The 14,588-nt window shown below is 42.8% G+C and overlaps 1 protein-coding gene across 1 annotated transcript in view; it reads left to right on the forward strand.

Moving 5' to 3' along the window:
• The first annotated feature begins 1,288 nt into the window (after positions 1-1,288).
• foxo3b (forkhead box O3b) overlaps positions 1,289-14,588 on the forward strand; it is a 73,270-nt gene continuing 59,970 nt past the window's right edge. The window contains exon 1 of the mRNA XM_072246144.1: positions 1,289-2,558. Coding sequence (XP_072102245.1) covers positions 1,968-2,558 — 591 coding nt within the window. The 5' untranslated portion in view covers positions 1,289-1,967. The remainder of the gene's footprint in view (positions 2,559-14,588) is intronic.

Consider the following 14,588-nt stretch of genomic DNA (forward strand, 5'->3'; position numbering starts at 1 on the left):
TAGATATACTATCGCATCGTAGCATAACGCGTTGTTTTAAAAATAACACGATCTAAAATGCGTTTTGCTAACCATTGTAGCTTGACATTTAATTTGCCTTCAATCTAATTAATTCGAACTTGTTTCTTTCTTTGTTTGCAGAGTCTGGCTTCTCGAGAGACATTGCAATGTAGGTCAAATTACATAGCAACGCATGTGCAGTGTATAATCTGTTCATATGCCATCGTGCTTTTCTTTGACAGTCAATTCTAATGGATCATAATGGCTTACAGATTTAACGGTAAATACTTCTATACAGTGGCTCAGTGTAAGTTAAATCCTCTCCTTGTCTCCATAAAAGTTAAGACAGCATGTTGATAATTAAAATGTTCAAGCGAAATACAAACGGGCACATGGTGTACATAATGTTCTTCAAGAGGATTAAAACAGATGGTTGAGTATGCGGATAGCTGGGCTCACCAGGGGAATTGCAGCTATAGTAATATACTGGGGGAGGGGTAGGGCGAGATCAATCCACCACCCTTACTTTGTGGAGATGTAAAATTATAAGAATCCCGTGTCAAAACGTAAATCAATTCCAATCGGGTTTGTAAATATTTAGGCATTATTTCCCCCATAATTTTAATGGATTTCTCGTTACACGTTTCTGCTGAAAATATGGTTTTTATTCGCTGCGTTACGTCGTTCCTTGTGCATGAAGCACGCCTGACAACTCCACGCACATGTTGTATTGACACACTGAAAATAATGCAGCATGGCTGCAGCAAGCCCAACCTGACAGCACATGACAGAGGATAACTCGTACTTAGACCAACGCCAAACATACAACTACCACTAAAAGCAAGGTTAATGCAGTAGACCGCACCACGTCCGCTCCTTCCCCACGTGCTTTTGACGGGATTTAATGCACGGTCCATGTTTTTGTTATTATTATGCATCCCTTCCCCCCCACCCCCCAACCTCGGGATGTCGTCGACTTGCCAACTAGCCGACCAATCAGCGCCAGGCGATAACCTGAGTGACATTCTCGCTCTTCCAATAGGAGCTGGCGGCAGCTCGGATCACGCGCTCAGGCCAAGAGGGTGACGCAATGTATTTCAACCCGTCAACCTAACCTGGTAGTGCGGCCCCCCCTTGGTGACGCACGCGATCGGCGGTCTTCCATTCGGCCAATGAAGTGGGTGGGTACGGCCGCTGCCTTCCCGACCGGAGGAGAGTGCGAGCGGAGGGGTCCAATGAGCGCCGGACGGGGGCGGGGCGAGCGCGGTAGTAAAGCTGGGTTACGCTGCTCTGGCGTCTGTAACTTTGTATCGTCGGGAGGGACGGCCAGGGAGAGAGACAGAGAGAGGGGGGAATATGAGTCTGACTCTGGCTTCTCAGAGTGGGAGGAGAAGCGACAGCGAGGCGGCAGTGAACGTGGAGCTCGGCGTGAGCCAGCTGGTGACCAGCGAGTGACCGTGCGCGTGCCCCCAGGTGGGGGGCGAGGGCTCGAGGCCAGCAGTCGGTGCGCAAGCGGGCGACCCACAGGAGCCTTTTAAACCCTGCACGGAATTATTAACCCCTTCCGCGTCTTTTGAAGAAAAGCATCTCGGCAGTCAAAAGACAGGGGTGGTGGGAGGAGGAGGGGGGGGGGGAGCGCAGGAAGCTCCAGGCAGAGGACTGGAGGGTAGAGGCGAGTTTGTGTTCCGCGGTGACACGGACTCGCGAGTTAGCGACTGTGTCAAGATGGCAGCGGCGGCAGTCTGCTGAGTGCACTGGCCGAGCCTTCTAATTCGCCCCCCTCACTCGCTCACTCAGTGCAGCCTTCGTAGAGTTTGAACCCAGTCCCCCTGCGGTTGCACGGAGTGGTGCGGTGGCCGAGTACGGCGTCCCGAGGCGGTTTCAGCCCCTAGCACCCGCTCCTGCATCTCCCCTCAGTCTCGCCCCCACCAACCTTCTCCGAGCTCACCGCTGGCCGAGCGCAGATCATGGCCGAGGGGGCCGCTCCCGCTCCGGCCCCGTTGGACATCGATCCCGACTTCGAGCCGCAAACCCGTCCCCGCTCCTGCACCTGGCCCTTACCCCGACCCGACTTGCCCGGCTCTTCGTCTGCCTCGGGCAAGAATGATGCCGGGCCCGAAGCGGCGGAGATGATACCCGAGGAAGAGGAGGACATCGACGAGCTGGGCAGCGCTGAGTGCGGCTTGCTGGCCGTCCCGGGACCGGGCGGCGGAGAGCTGGAGCCGCAAGCGGTTGACGGGCTGAAGCGGCCGGCGGGGACGAGCGGACGACAGCAGGGATCTTGCTCTCCGCCGCCGTCCTCGATTACAGTCAGCGGCTCCGGCAGCGCCTTCATGGTAGCGGGGACGACTGTTGGTAGTACGGCCGGGTCGCAGCATCGCAAAGCCTCGTCCCGTAGGAACGCCTGGGGCAATATGTCGTACGCGGATCTGATCACGAAAGCCATCCAGAGTTCGGCGGACAAGAGGCTGACGCTATCACAGATCTACGACTGGATGGTCCGCTGCGTGCCCTACTTCAAGGATAAGGGCGACAGCAACAGCTCGGCCGGCTGGAAGGTACAACCGCATGTGATCTGTCATTGCTTTTAGTAATCCAGTCTTTGCACTTCACCGTCGAATTACTGTTTTCCCAAACCTTGCAAGGCATCTGCTGGTTGTAGTTGTAAGATTCGACTTTCTGGTTTTCCATGGCTTTTTGGAAAAGGCCGCGGACGAGGTTTTCAGCCCAGCTGAGATAACTTGTTCCGGAACACCCACGAGTGGCGGGGTAAACCTATGATAGGCGTTGGGAGGTTTTCCCATTAGTTCCTTAGTCTAACGGAAATTGTTAAATTAAGAATATGTAACTAAATTGTGTTTGAGTGGTATACAGCACTTAGCAGGGTAGAGCCTTCCATCTCCCTTGTGCTTTATAGCCAATGAAGTCGTCATTGTAGTTAATAGGAAAACTGCCGCCTATTTGAATAGAGCCGTATTCCATTAACGGCAAAGGGACTGATATTGGTTGAAGGCACGGCAGGCACAGGTCAGAAAAGGTCTTATCCCGTGACACTGCTGTATTCGCTGGCTAGGCCAGATAAAGACTGAATTGAACATCTAAAAGTTCTAACATTGGCAACGGGCCATTAATCTGACTTGCGCTTGACGTTAGGATTTGCCTTCAAGCCAAAAATTGTAGGTTCAGTGCAATTTTGTGGACAGAACTTTTTTTTTGCAAAAGATGGGTTGAAATGTGGCAGTGTTAGAAATAATCAGTCCATGTAATTGAACATTAATGTTCCATATAGCTATGGTGGTAGAAGGCCAGTTATGTTAGCACAATGCATGGTATTTATGTGGCAATGAAGTGTGAGTGAAGAGCTTAGTGGCAAGGGCAGTTTTATAATTATTTCAGGTCTTGTCCGTTTATTTATTTATTTTGTTTAGGATTTTCTTCTAAATTGAAGAAAACATAAAGCATCTTTTTGAATTATGGATATGTATTCTGCACCATCAGAAAACTTCAAGGCCTTCCAGCTGAGTTCTGATTGGTCGCAAAACTGAAATGTTGACTATTTCTCTCTTCACCCATACCTGACTTGCCGAGTTTTCCCTACATTTCCTGGTCGGTTTCATCTTTCTAGCATGTGCAGGAAGTGTCATCAGTTGGAGGAACTTGAGCAATAGCTGACGAGTGTGGTCTACCTCCTAGTCTGTTTCATAGTACCTTTCAGGAATTGGTTATCTTGCAGTTCAGGTGTTTGCAGGCAAAGAGGGAACAGATGAAGCTAGATAGATTTAAGGCAGCATACACACAAAGTGCTGGAGGAACACAGCAGGCCAAGCAGCATCTATGGAAAAAAGTAAACAATTGGCGTTTCGTGCTGAGACCCTTCATCAGGACTGTTTACTCTTTTCCATCGATGCTGCCTGGTCTGCTGCATTCCTCAAGCATTTTGTGTGTATTACTTTGGTTTCCAGCATCTGGAGATTTTATCTTGTTTATAAGGCAGCACATTGCTACTTCAGACCCTGAGGGCATTTTGAGTGTTCAATTCTACAACTGACTCCTAGGACTACTTATGAAAATACAGTCAGAGCCAAGACCATTGTAAGTCTGGTGTTACTGATGTGATTCCATGATGCCATTTTGTTTGGTTAAGGATATGGTATTTAGGAGAGGAAGGTCAGGGTACTGGACCAGTTTGGAGACTGGTGGGATCTGTAAAAGATTTACACGTCAGTAGGACTTGGCCTTGATAGTGCTGTTGGAGAGTGGCAATAGGATGGGAGGTTGTGTACACTCCAAAAGTGTGAAAGTTCCGGAATGGCATTCATCAGTACTGTAACCATTTGTAAATTCTAAATTAGTGAAGGCAAGCAAAGGAAACAAATGTTAGAAAAAGGAATATACTTAAATTCCTTGTATACGTAGCCATATAGGATTACTTAAAAGAGGTTTAATGAATGAGGTGGATGAGCCACACAGTATAACTATTCTAGAAATATGGATTTGGGGGTAGGTCAAGTATTTTAACTTTTCTGGAGTTTGCTGTCAGATGAAGGATTTTTTTAATAAAGTGATTCTATTGGCTTAAGAAACAATCGGTTATGAGATGGGTTGACTTCACAAAACAATGATCAAATGCAGCTATTTAGGTGGAACTAAATATAAAGAGCAGCCTCACTTTATAATCCCAATAGTCTGAGGGAGATGTGTAGGACAGCAATTGACTACGTAAGTTAACTCCCCACGTAAAGTGTATAGGTAGTACAGAATTCTTAAATTACTTGCAAGAGATGTTTTACTCAATGTTTTTGTAAGACCAAGCCTCCACTAATTTAAATTCCTCCACTAATCTGGAATTTATTTTGACTACTGTATTCAAATTCTGGAAACCTAAACATCTGGTTTATTAATGTTCTGAGAGATTCTGGCCTATGTATGACTCCTGACCGTTCAAGTAGATGACTCTTAAGTTCCACTTGTATCGTTACCACAATGTTCAAACAGAATTGAGTGTTTTACTAAGGTGGTCCATTTCACCTTTTTGTGGGCCAGTCTAAGGCATCACGAATTTGATGGGCTGAATGGCTGCCTTCCATAGCATAAGGAAATATTTGAAGTACTAGGGATGGGCAACAAATGTTGCTTTGTCATCAAAGTAAGTGTGTACTTGGACCAAGGAGATAACTAAGAGGCAGAGGATGTCATTGGATGTAACAATGGGGAAATGGCTACATCCGCATGAGAAGTAAAGAAGTCCCATAGGCTCAGACTTCCAGAGATTCCGACTAGAGGCTCAGTCTTTGGCTACAGTAGTGATGCTCAAGGATTGGGGAGCTGGTGACATGAGATTGTTTAAAAATCGAAGTTAGCACTGACCCAGCTAGTTAGGCATTTAGTGGAATCTGTAAGGAATAATAATTCCTTTGGTATGGGAAAACAAAATATTCCTTACAACAGATTCCTCTAGTATGGAAGATCTTTTTTTGAAGGGAAAGGTGTATATGAGTGACTTCATTGGATGTTTTTATATAAACTTGGCCAATGGTGGTGGTTGATGTAGCCTGGATGAAATTTAGCAAGACTGAACAAATAAGGTTCAATCAGACGCATTGCTCAGTACATTCCTTGTGTAAAGACCATTAAAGTTTATAACCTAAATATAGGAGGCATGATAAAAAAAATGACCAGTTGGTTGGTTGATGAGTAGGTAGAGTAAGAAAGAAGTACATAGTATTAGAATTATGTATACGTATATAGATAAGTACAGCTTTGATTTTACAAAGATTAGCTTTATTGTCACACATACTTCAAAACATACATTGAGAATGTATGAACTCCTTAAAGGAGTGTTGAGAATTGAGCCCCAATTGGTGCTCACTGAGTGCTGTAATAGTACTACATTAACCACTATGCTACTCTACATCTCAATGTCCTTAATTTGCATTTTGTTCACAGTACTTGAATTGTAGTAAAGGAGAGTTCAAGAACTTTATGACTTTAGTAATGTATGTCTGATACTGATACTATTGTTTTCACTGGTGTGGCACTATTTGGTGTATGTTCAAAGCATATACAGTACAAGTTTTATGCTGGTTTTAGGTGGTTGCAATCTAACATTGATTCCTTGGTAATATCAATTAAACAAAAGCATCGTTGCAGTTGTACTTCTAGCATGAGACTCTGAATTTGTAATTAGTGAAATTAAGACCATTAGGGTTTGAAGAAGTTAGAAGTGTGAAATTTTAAATTTCTCCCACATTGTAATTAGTGAAAGATACTTGAGTAATTTGTGAACTTTGATTGGAATCATGATGTATTTTATTCCTTCTTATTTTTGCAACTTTTCTGTGTATATTTTGACATTTTTAATTTTTAAATCAAATTATAAGACCATAAGATATAGGAGCAGAAGTAGACCATTTGGCCCATGGAGTCTGCTCCACCATTCCATCATGGGCTGATCCACTTCTTCCAGTCATGCCCACTCCCCTACCTTCACCCCATACCCTTTGATGCCCTGACTAATCAAGAACCTAACTATCTCTGCCTTAAATACACCCAATGACTTGGCCTACACAGCTGCTCGTGGCAACAAATTCGACAGATTTACAACCCTCTGACTAAAGTAATCTCTCCACATCTCAGATCTAAAAGGACGTCCTTCAATTCTGAAGTCATGCCCTCTTGTCCTAGAATCCCCTACCATGGGAAGTAACTTTGCCATGTCTAATCTGTTCAGGCTTTTTAACATTCACAATGTTTCTATGAGATTCTTTCCCCCCCCCCCCCCCCCCCATTCTCCTGAACTCCAGGGAATACAGTATAAGAGCTGCCAGACATTCCTCATATGGTAACACTTTCATCCCTGGAATCATTCTCGTAAATCTTCTCTGAACCTTCTCCAATGTCAGTATAGCCTTTCTAAAATAAGGAGCCCAAAACTGCACACAATACTCTGTGCGGTCTCACGATTGCCTTCTAGTGCCTCAACATCACATCTCTGCTCTTATATTCTATACCTCTAGAAATGAATGCCAACATTGCATTTACCTTCTTCACAACTGACTCAACCTGGAGGTTAACCTTTATGGTATCTTGCACAAGGGCTCCCAAGTCTCTTTGCATCTCTGCATTTTGAATTCTGTCCCCATCTAAATCATCTAAACCAAAGTGCATGACCATATACTTTCCAGCATTGTATTTCTTTTGCCACTTCTTTGGCCATTCCGCTAAACTATGTAAGTCTTTCTGCAGGCTCTCTGTTTCCACAACACTACCCACTCCTCCACCTATCTTTGTATCATCGGCAAATTTAGCCACAAATCCACTAATACTGTAGTCCAAATCATTCACATACATTGTAAAAAGCAGCGGTCCCAACACCGACCCCCGTGGAACTCCACTGGTAACTGGCAGCCAGCCAGAATAGGATCCTTTTATTCCCACTCTCTTGTTTTCTGCCGATCAGCCAATGCTCCACCCACGCTAGTAATTTCTCTGTAATTCCATGGGCTGTTATTTTGCTAAGCAGCCTCGTGTGGCACCTTGTCAAAGGCCTTCTGAAAATCCAAGTACACAATGTCTACTACATCTCCTTTGTCTACCTTGCTTGTAATTTCCGCAAAGAATTGCAGTAGGTTTGTCAGGCAGGATTTTCCTTTCAGGAAACCATGCTGGCTTTGGCCTATCTTGTCATGTGCTTCCAGGTACTCCGTAATCTCATCCCTAACAATTGATTCGAACAACTTCCCAATCACTGATGTCAGGCTAACAGGTCTATAAGTTTCCTTTCTGCTGCCTCCTATCCTTCTTGAATAGTGGAGTAACATTTGCAATTTTCCAGTCATCTGGTACAATGCTAGAATATATCGATTCTTGAAGGGTCATTGTCAATGCCTCCACAATCTCTCCGGCTACTTCCTTCAGAACCCAAGGGTGCATTCCATCAGGTCCAGGAGATTTATCCACCCTCAGACCATTAAGCTTCTTGAGCACCTTCTCAGTTGTAATTTTCACTGCACATACTTCACTTTCCTGACACTCTTGAATGTCCAGTATACTGCAGTTGTCTTCCACTGTGAAGACTGATGCAAAATACGCATTTAGTTCCTCTGCCATCTCTGCATCCCTCAATGCAATATCTCCAGCGTCATTTTGTGTTGGTCCTATATCTACCCTCGACTCTGTTTTCCCCTTTATATACTTAAAAAAAGCTTTCAGTATCTTCTTTGGTATTAGTCGCCAGCTTCCTCTCATAACTCATCTTTTCCTTCTGAATGACCTCCTTGGTTTCCTTCTGCAAGTTTTTAAAAAATCACCAATCCTCTATCTTCCCACTAGCTCTGGCTTCCTTGTATACCTTCTCTTTTTGCTTTTACTTTGGTCTGACTTCACTTGTCAGCCACAGTAGTGTCCTCCTTCCCTTTGCAAATTTCTTATTTGGAATATGTTTTGCACTTCCCCCATTTTTTTTTTGTAGAAACTCCAGCCATTGCTGCTGCTTTATCTTTGAATTTAAGTATTCATTTTGCCATATTTGGGAGTAACAATGAAAAAAACACCAAGCACCAAATACGTAGATTCTTAAGAGTTAATTTCCTCTCAACACATTGTTCTGTGATTTGAGTTTTTGTTTGGAAGCTTTTTTGAACAAGTGTTTGGCTATTGCTGATTTACCTAATACTGGTATCTAAACTGTGAAATAGTTTTGTCTTGGTGGTAATGAACAAGAATACCAGTGAATTTCACAAATTTTAATGAAACACTGGTTTCATGACCTGGAGATTACTGGTCTTGGTGCCTGCAGCATGACTTCCACGATCATTGTCGTTTGACCATAAAGCACTTCAACCTTGACTTGAACTCCTGCCCAGATTCTTCATTTATTACCCTGGAGCTATAACTTCTCTCTGATCCCTGTCCCTAAACCCTAACCTAACCCACAACTCCCCTCTTTTCCCAAGACCATCCCTATGAACCTTAAAAACAATTGAGTCTTAAGCAATGATGTTGGACATTGTACCTCGATGCCATCGTGACTGGATGATTGACATGCGGATTCATTTTATGTGCCCAGATTACTTCAGTGGCACTCGGGTGCTCACTATTGATGGTGTTTTGCACAACTTTGGAGATGAGAGTTTTATTTGCAGATGGACATGTGTTGAATGATCTTCTCCAAGAAGTACGGGAGAAATGAGGAAATGAACTTCCATAAAGGATAATTAATATAATAATAGATGTTTAGTTGGTGTGGACATGTACAGAGGAAATCTTCCTGTTTGTTGTCACTGTTACCAACATGACTGCCCAAGCTTCATTCTCTCTAAACAGACCTAGCAATCTTTTCTATGTTAAGTTGACAATGTTTGGCAAATCCTGGAAGTGATGCAGATGTTATTAGGAAAATTAAAAAGACTTTTTTGCAAATGTACTTGTGTCCATCCACCAGTGAAATAAATAAGTTTTCACTTGCCCTTCCTGTCATTCAGGTTGAAGCTGAGGCAGGCTGCTCTATTTCCTGCTTAATTGCTTTTAGATTGTGAACTTGGGCCTTGAGGCTCAACCCTTCTTTGCATGGTCTGATGCACGTGATAATTTGTTGAAGGCCATGTGTTTAGTGCCAACAGGTGTTGAGGTACCAAAGGGAATAGTTGGAAAAGTAAGAGTTTTGAGCAGAGTTTTGTACTCAGATTTTGTTGTTTTTTCTTCTTCAGACCATGCACTAGTACTTCTGCTACTGACTTGGTATAAGTTCAATGTCATGGAAGTCAACAGGCAAGATATTTGCCATCTTTTAGGGTGGTATACATGCAGTAGTAATTGTGCAACTTTGCTAATAGCATGCATGTTAGAAAGCTTTTTTTAAACTTTTACATTGGTGTATTTGAGGTCTAGTATTGTTTTGCCAGGGAAGATGGTGGAAGGACATTCAACTGTCTTGTTCAGAAGCATGTTGGGTAAGTAGTTGAAAGGAAATAAATTTTAGGGCTATAGAGAGACATTGGGTGAGAGAAGTAGCTTGACTGCAACTAGAGCCAATAAAAGGCTTGACCTATGCTGAAATTGGGCCTATGACTGTAAACTTTACTGCAGTATTACTTCGCCTGGCTGTTTCTTCACCAATATCTGTACTTGTTTCCATTTGAATGTTAAAAACCTTGAAAGAATGCTGAAAGTGACCAAGTGGACTGACTGAAATTAAATATTGAGCAGACTATTTAATGTAACTAGTATAGTTATTTAGCAACTTGAATATTTTTTTCCCATTCAAGGAGATGGTATCGCTGACAACAGCCTATCCCTTCCTGGTGAGCTGAATTCGGTTTTGAATGCTTTCAACAAAGGGAATTGGAACCAGCCCTGATAGCCTTCGTGCATATGAACTTGCAGTCATTCTTGCAGATGTCTGAATCTTCTGGATAGTGAACCCGCAGAAAGCATCAGTCTTGATGCTCTCACTAGCTGTGTCCTTGGATAGTGCAGAGCTCTTTTTGTGGGGGTATTTGTAGACATTTTTAATCTCTCCCTCCTTTAATCTGATGTTCTGACCTGCTGTAAGGAGAACACTATCATCCTGATACCTTGTTTTTGTTAGGTAATGTACCTTGATGAGTCTAGTGGCTCTGACGTACGCCCATGAGTGCTTCAAGAGCCTGGTCATGCCACTCCAACTCCAGCCTCCCACACAACTTCAACCCAATGTAATTTACTTACCACAGAAGCAGGTGCACAGTGGATACCATTTCCCTGGCCCTTCAGTCAACTCTAGAGCATCTGGACAGTTTGTCTATGTTAGACTATTGTTTATTGACTGTAGCTCTGCCTTCAAAACTGTAATTCCAAATAAGCTCAACTCAACACCGAAACTTGGAACTAAACACTTCCCTCTGTAACTGGATCCTTCCTGAGGAGCAGAGCACAGTGAAGCACGATCAGTAAGGATGGGCAGCAATGCTGCCACTACAACCCAGGGAGAGGGAGAGCACATGTTCCTGTTTTCATCAACAGTGTTGAGGAAATGAGAGTTGAGAGCTTCAATTTCCTAGAGTGAATATCATCAATCGGCTGTCTTGGTCAAACTATGTCGACACGATGGTTAAGGAAGCTCACCAATGCCTCTACTTGGGAGTCTAAAGAAATTTAGTATGCCCCCTTTGGCCAATTTTCTATTGATGCACCACTAGAAAGCATCCAATCTGAATGCATCTTGATTTGGTCTAGCAGCTGCTCTGTCTGTGACTGCAACAGACTGTGGTTGTGGATAATGCTTAGCACAGCACAAAAACCAGCCTCCCCTCCATGGATTCTGTCTACATTTCACATTACCTCAGTGAAGTAGGCAATATAAGCAGACCCCACCCACCCTGGACATTCTTCTTTCTCCCCACTTCCAACAGACAGAAGATGTGAAAGAACATCCCCAAGGCTCAAGAACAGCTCACCTGCTGTTATGATGACTAAATGTTCCCAGAGTATGATGAAATTGACTCCTGTATTCTGTTATTGTTTTCTCTTGCTCTTTAATAAAATGATCTGTATTAATGACATATAAACAGCTCCTTGATATGTGACAATAAACCAATTTACCATTTTAAATTTGTGATTTAATACATTGTTATCCATGACACCTTATAGTTAGCAATCCTCTGACTATTTTTTAAAGTAAGTCACCCATAAGACATAGGAACTGAATTAGGCTATTCCATCGTGACTGATTTATTCACCCCCTCAACTCCATTTTCCTGCCTATTCTTCATGACCTTTGATCAAGAACCAGTCAACCTCCACTTCAGATACACCAGATGACTTGGCCTCTATGTCCATCTGTAGCGATGAATTCCACAGATTTCATCACCCTCTGGCTAAAGAAATTCCTCCTTATTTCTGTTCTAAAGGAATGTCCTTCTATTCTGACGTCACCACGATCAGAAACATCCTTTCTAGGTCTACTCCAACTAGGCCATTTAACATTCAATAGGTTTCAAAACTCCAGTGAGTATAGGCTCAGAGTCATAAAACACTCCTCGTACATTAACCCTTTCATTCCTGGGATCCTTTTCATAAATCTCTGGACTCAGTCCAATGCCAGCACATCCTTTCTTAGATAAGGAGCCAGAGACTGCTCAATATTCAAGTACAGTCTGAGCAATGCAATGCTTTATAAAGCTTCAGCATTACATCTTGCTTTTATATTCTAGTCCCCTTGCAATGAATTCTAGAATTGTATTTGCCTTCCTTATCACTGACTCAACCTACAAGTTGACCTTTAGGGAATCTTGCACGAGAACTCCAAGTCCCTTGCACTTCTGATTTTTGAATTTGCTTCCTATTTAGAAAGTAGTTTACACCTTTATTCCTTCTAGTGTGCATGATCATACACTTTAACTATAATTCCATCTGCTACTTTACCCATTCTCCTGATCAGAATCAAGTTTAATATCACTGGTATATGTTGAGAAATTGGTTGTTTTGTGGCAGCAGTACATTGCAATATATTATAATAAGCTATAAATTACAATAAGAAATCTATCTTGAAAAGTTAAAACAAGTGCAAAAAGAGCAAAAAACAAGTATCATACAGGGGTTCATTGTCCATTCAGAAAACTGACGGTGGGCAAGAATCAGTTCCAAAATCATTAAGTGTCTTCTAGCTCCTGTACTTGCACCTTGATGTAGCACTAAGAGGGTATGTACTGGGTGATAGGGGTCCTTAATGATGGATACAGCCTTTTTGATGCCTTTTGAAAATGCTGCGGAGGCTAGTGCCCATGATGGAGCTGGCTGAGTTTGCACCTTTCTGCTGCTTTTTCTGATTCCGTGCAGTCGCCCCTCCAAATTGGATGGTAATTATAACCAGTTCTAATGCTGTCTGTAGTACATCTGTAGAAATTTGGTGTCATACCAAGTCTGTTCAAACTCTAAAGGCTTTTGACTCCACTCCTTGGACTCCCGTAGCAGAGCTTGTGACTAGTTTAGGCCATGTGGACTGCCCAGTCATTTCTCCATCCGTACATGTGCTGTTGATGCTGCATTTCCTCTGTTCACTTATCTATTTTATGCCATTTTTCTTGTCCAATGTACAGTATCAATTGATCTACACAATACATTTAATCATTGCAACAAGCAGAATATATTCTGGCAGGGGATTTCTAATGTCAAATGCCAACACTTGACCAAATCAGTCAAGTTCTGTGGGTTTAGCTGATTCTATAACAAGCAGTAATAAAGAAAGATTACACCAGTAATAAGCCTACTTGTGCTGCTTTACCTATGGCAAATACAACTGTCTATGATAGCATTGGAAGAAGTTACTGTGCAACTGTCTTGGGTAGAAGTTGAGATGGGTCATTGGCCTTGTAATACTGCAACACATAAAGTAAACAGCTATGCAGTTGATCAACTAACAGATGAGATCTAAGTTGGTCGATCAACTAATTATCACATCTAGCTAGGATTGATGCTGGATGGTTAAGCGCATAGGAGGAGGTAGCTGCAAGGGTATTCCCAGTTCATTGATAATGCATATAAAAGATTAGGCTGATAAGGCATTTGTCATAATATTTAGTCAGGTATGATCCATCTTTTGCTTGGAACACTCACTGTCAGAAGCTTGTTGGTAGCTAATTTCTTGTCATTAATGGCACAGGATGCATCAACATCCCAGCTGTGGTACTTAGCATTAGTGTTGCAGAACTGACTGCACCTGTTGGCAATATTGCCTAGCTCTGTCCTGTTCACTGAAAGCAGGATAAATCTAGTCTGGCTAATCAGTTTTCACTGAATGTACTCGCTCCAGAAAAGAGACAGGGCACATTGTTGACAATGTGATAATGTGGCACTTGCAATTTAAATTGCTCACCCATGCCAAGTTTGGGTTTTGATAGGACCACTTAGTTCCAGATCTCATCAGATACATGGAACAAAGAGCTGAATTCCAGAGATGGAAGTTGACTACCCTTGACATCCAGATGGCATTTGGCCAAGTAATAACAAGTGAAGTGGGTGAGCATTTGTTTGGGGGGGGGGGGGGGTGGCCGGAATCGTGCTCCAATAATTGTATTGAGGTTGTTGGAGTTGCAGCCCTGGCATCACTGAAGGAGTTCCTCATGTCACTGTCCTAGGCCCAAATGTATCTTGGCTACATCATATGTGACTTTTCTAGCATCATATCAACAGTGGAGGTTTTTGCTGATGATGACAGTGCTAATTTTTTTTTGTATTCTATACCTATATGCTAAAAAGCCTAGGCATCATTTAAGTGACAATAGCATTTGCTCCACGTATGTCAAGCGATGTCCCACCATCTACTCTTGATATTTAATGGCATTATCGTTAAGATTTTCAGTATTCTGGAAATCATTATTGACCAGAAACTTGTTTGAGTTAGTTACATGAGTACTATTCCTAGGAACTGATCAGCAATGACTGATCTCTTGACACCACAGCGCCTTTGTTATTTACAGGTGTGAGATAGGGTGTATGTGCCTCTTAAATATAGATCCTGAAAAATGAATGAATAAACTATCCAAACTGGTGTTTCTGAACTTTTTAATTTACTTTATCTCTGGTTTCTTTTCCACTGCTATTGACTTAAC

This window comes from Mobula birostris, chromosome 2, assembly GCF_030028105.1.
Source record: "Mobula birostris isolate sMobBir1 chromosome 2, sMobBir1.hap1, whole genome shotgun sequence".
NCBI lineage: Eukaryota > Metazoa > Chordata > Chondrichthyes > Myliobatiformes > Myliobatidae > Mobula > Mobula birostris.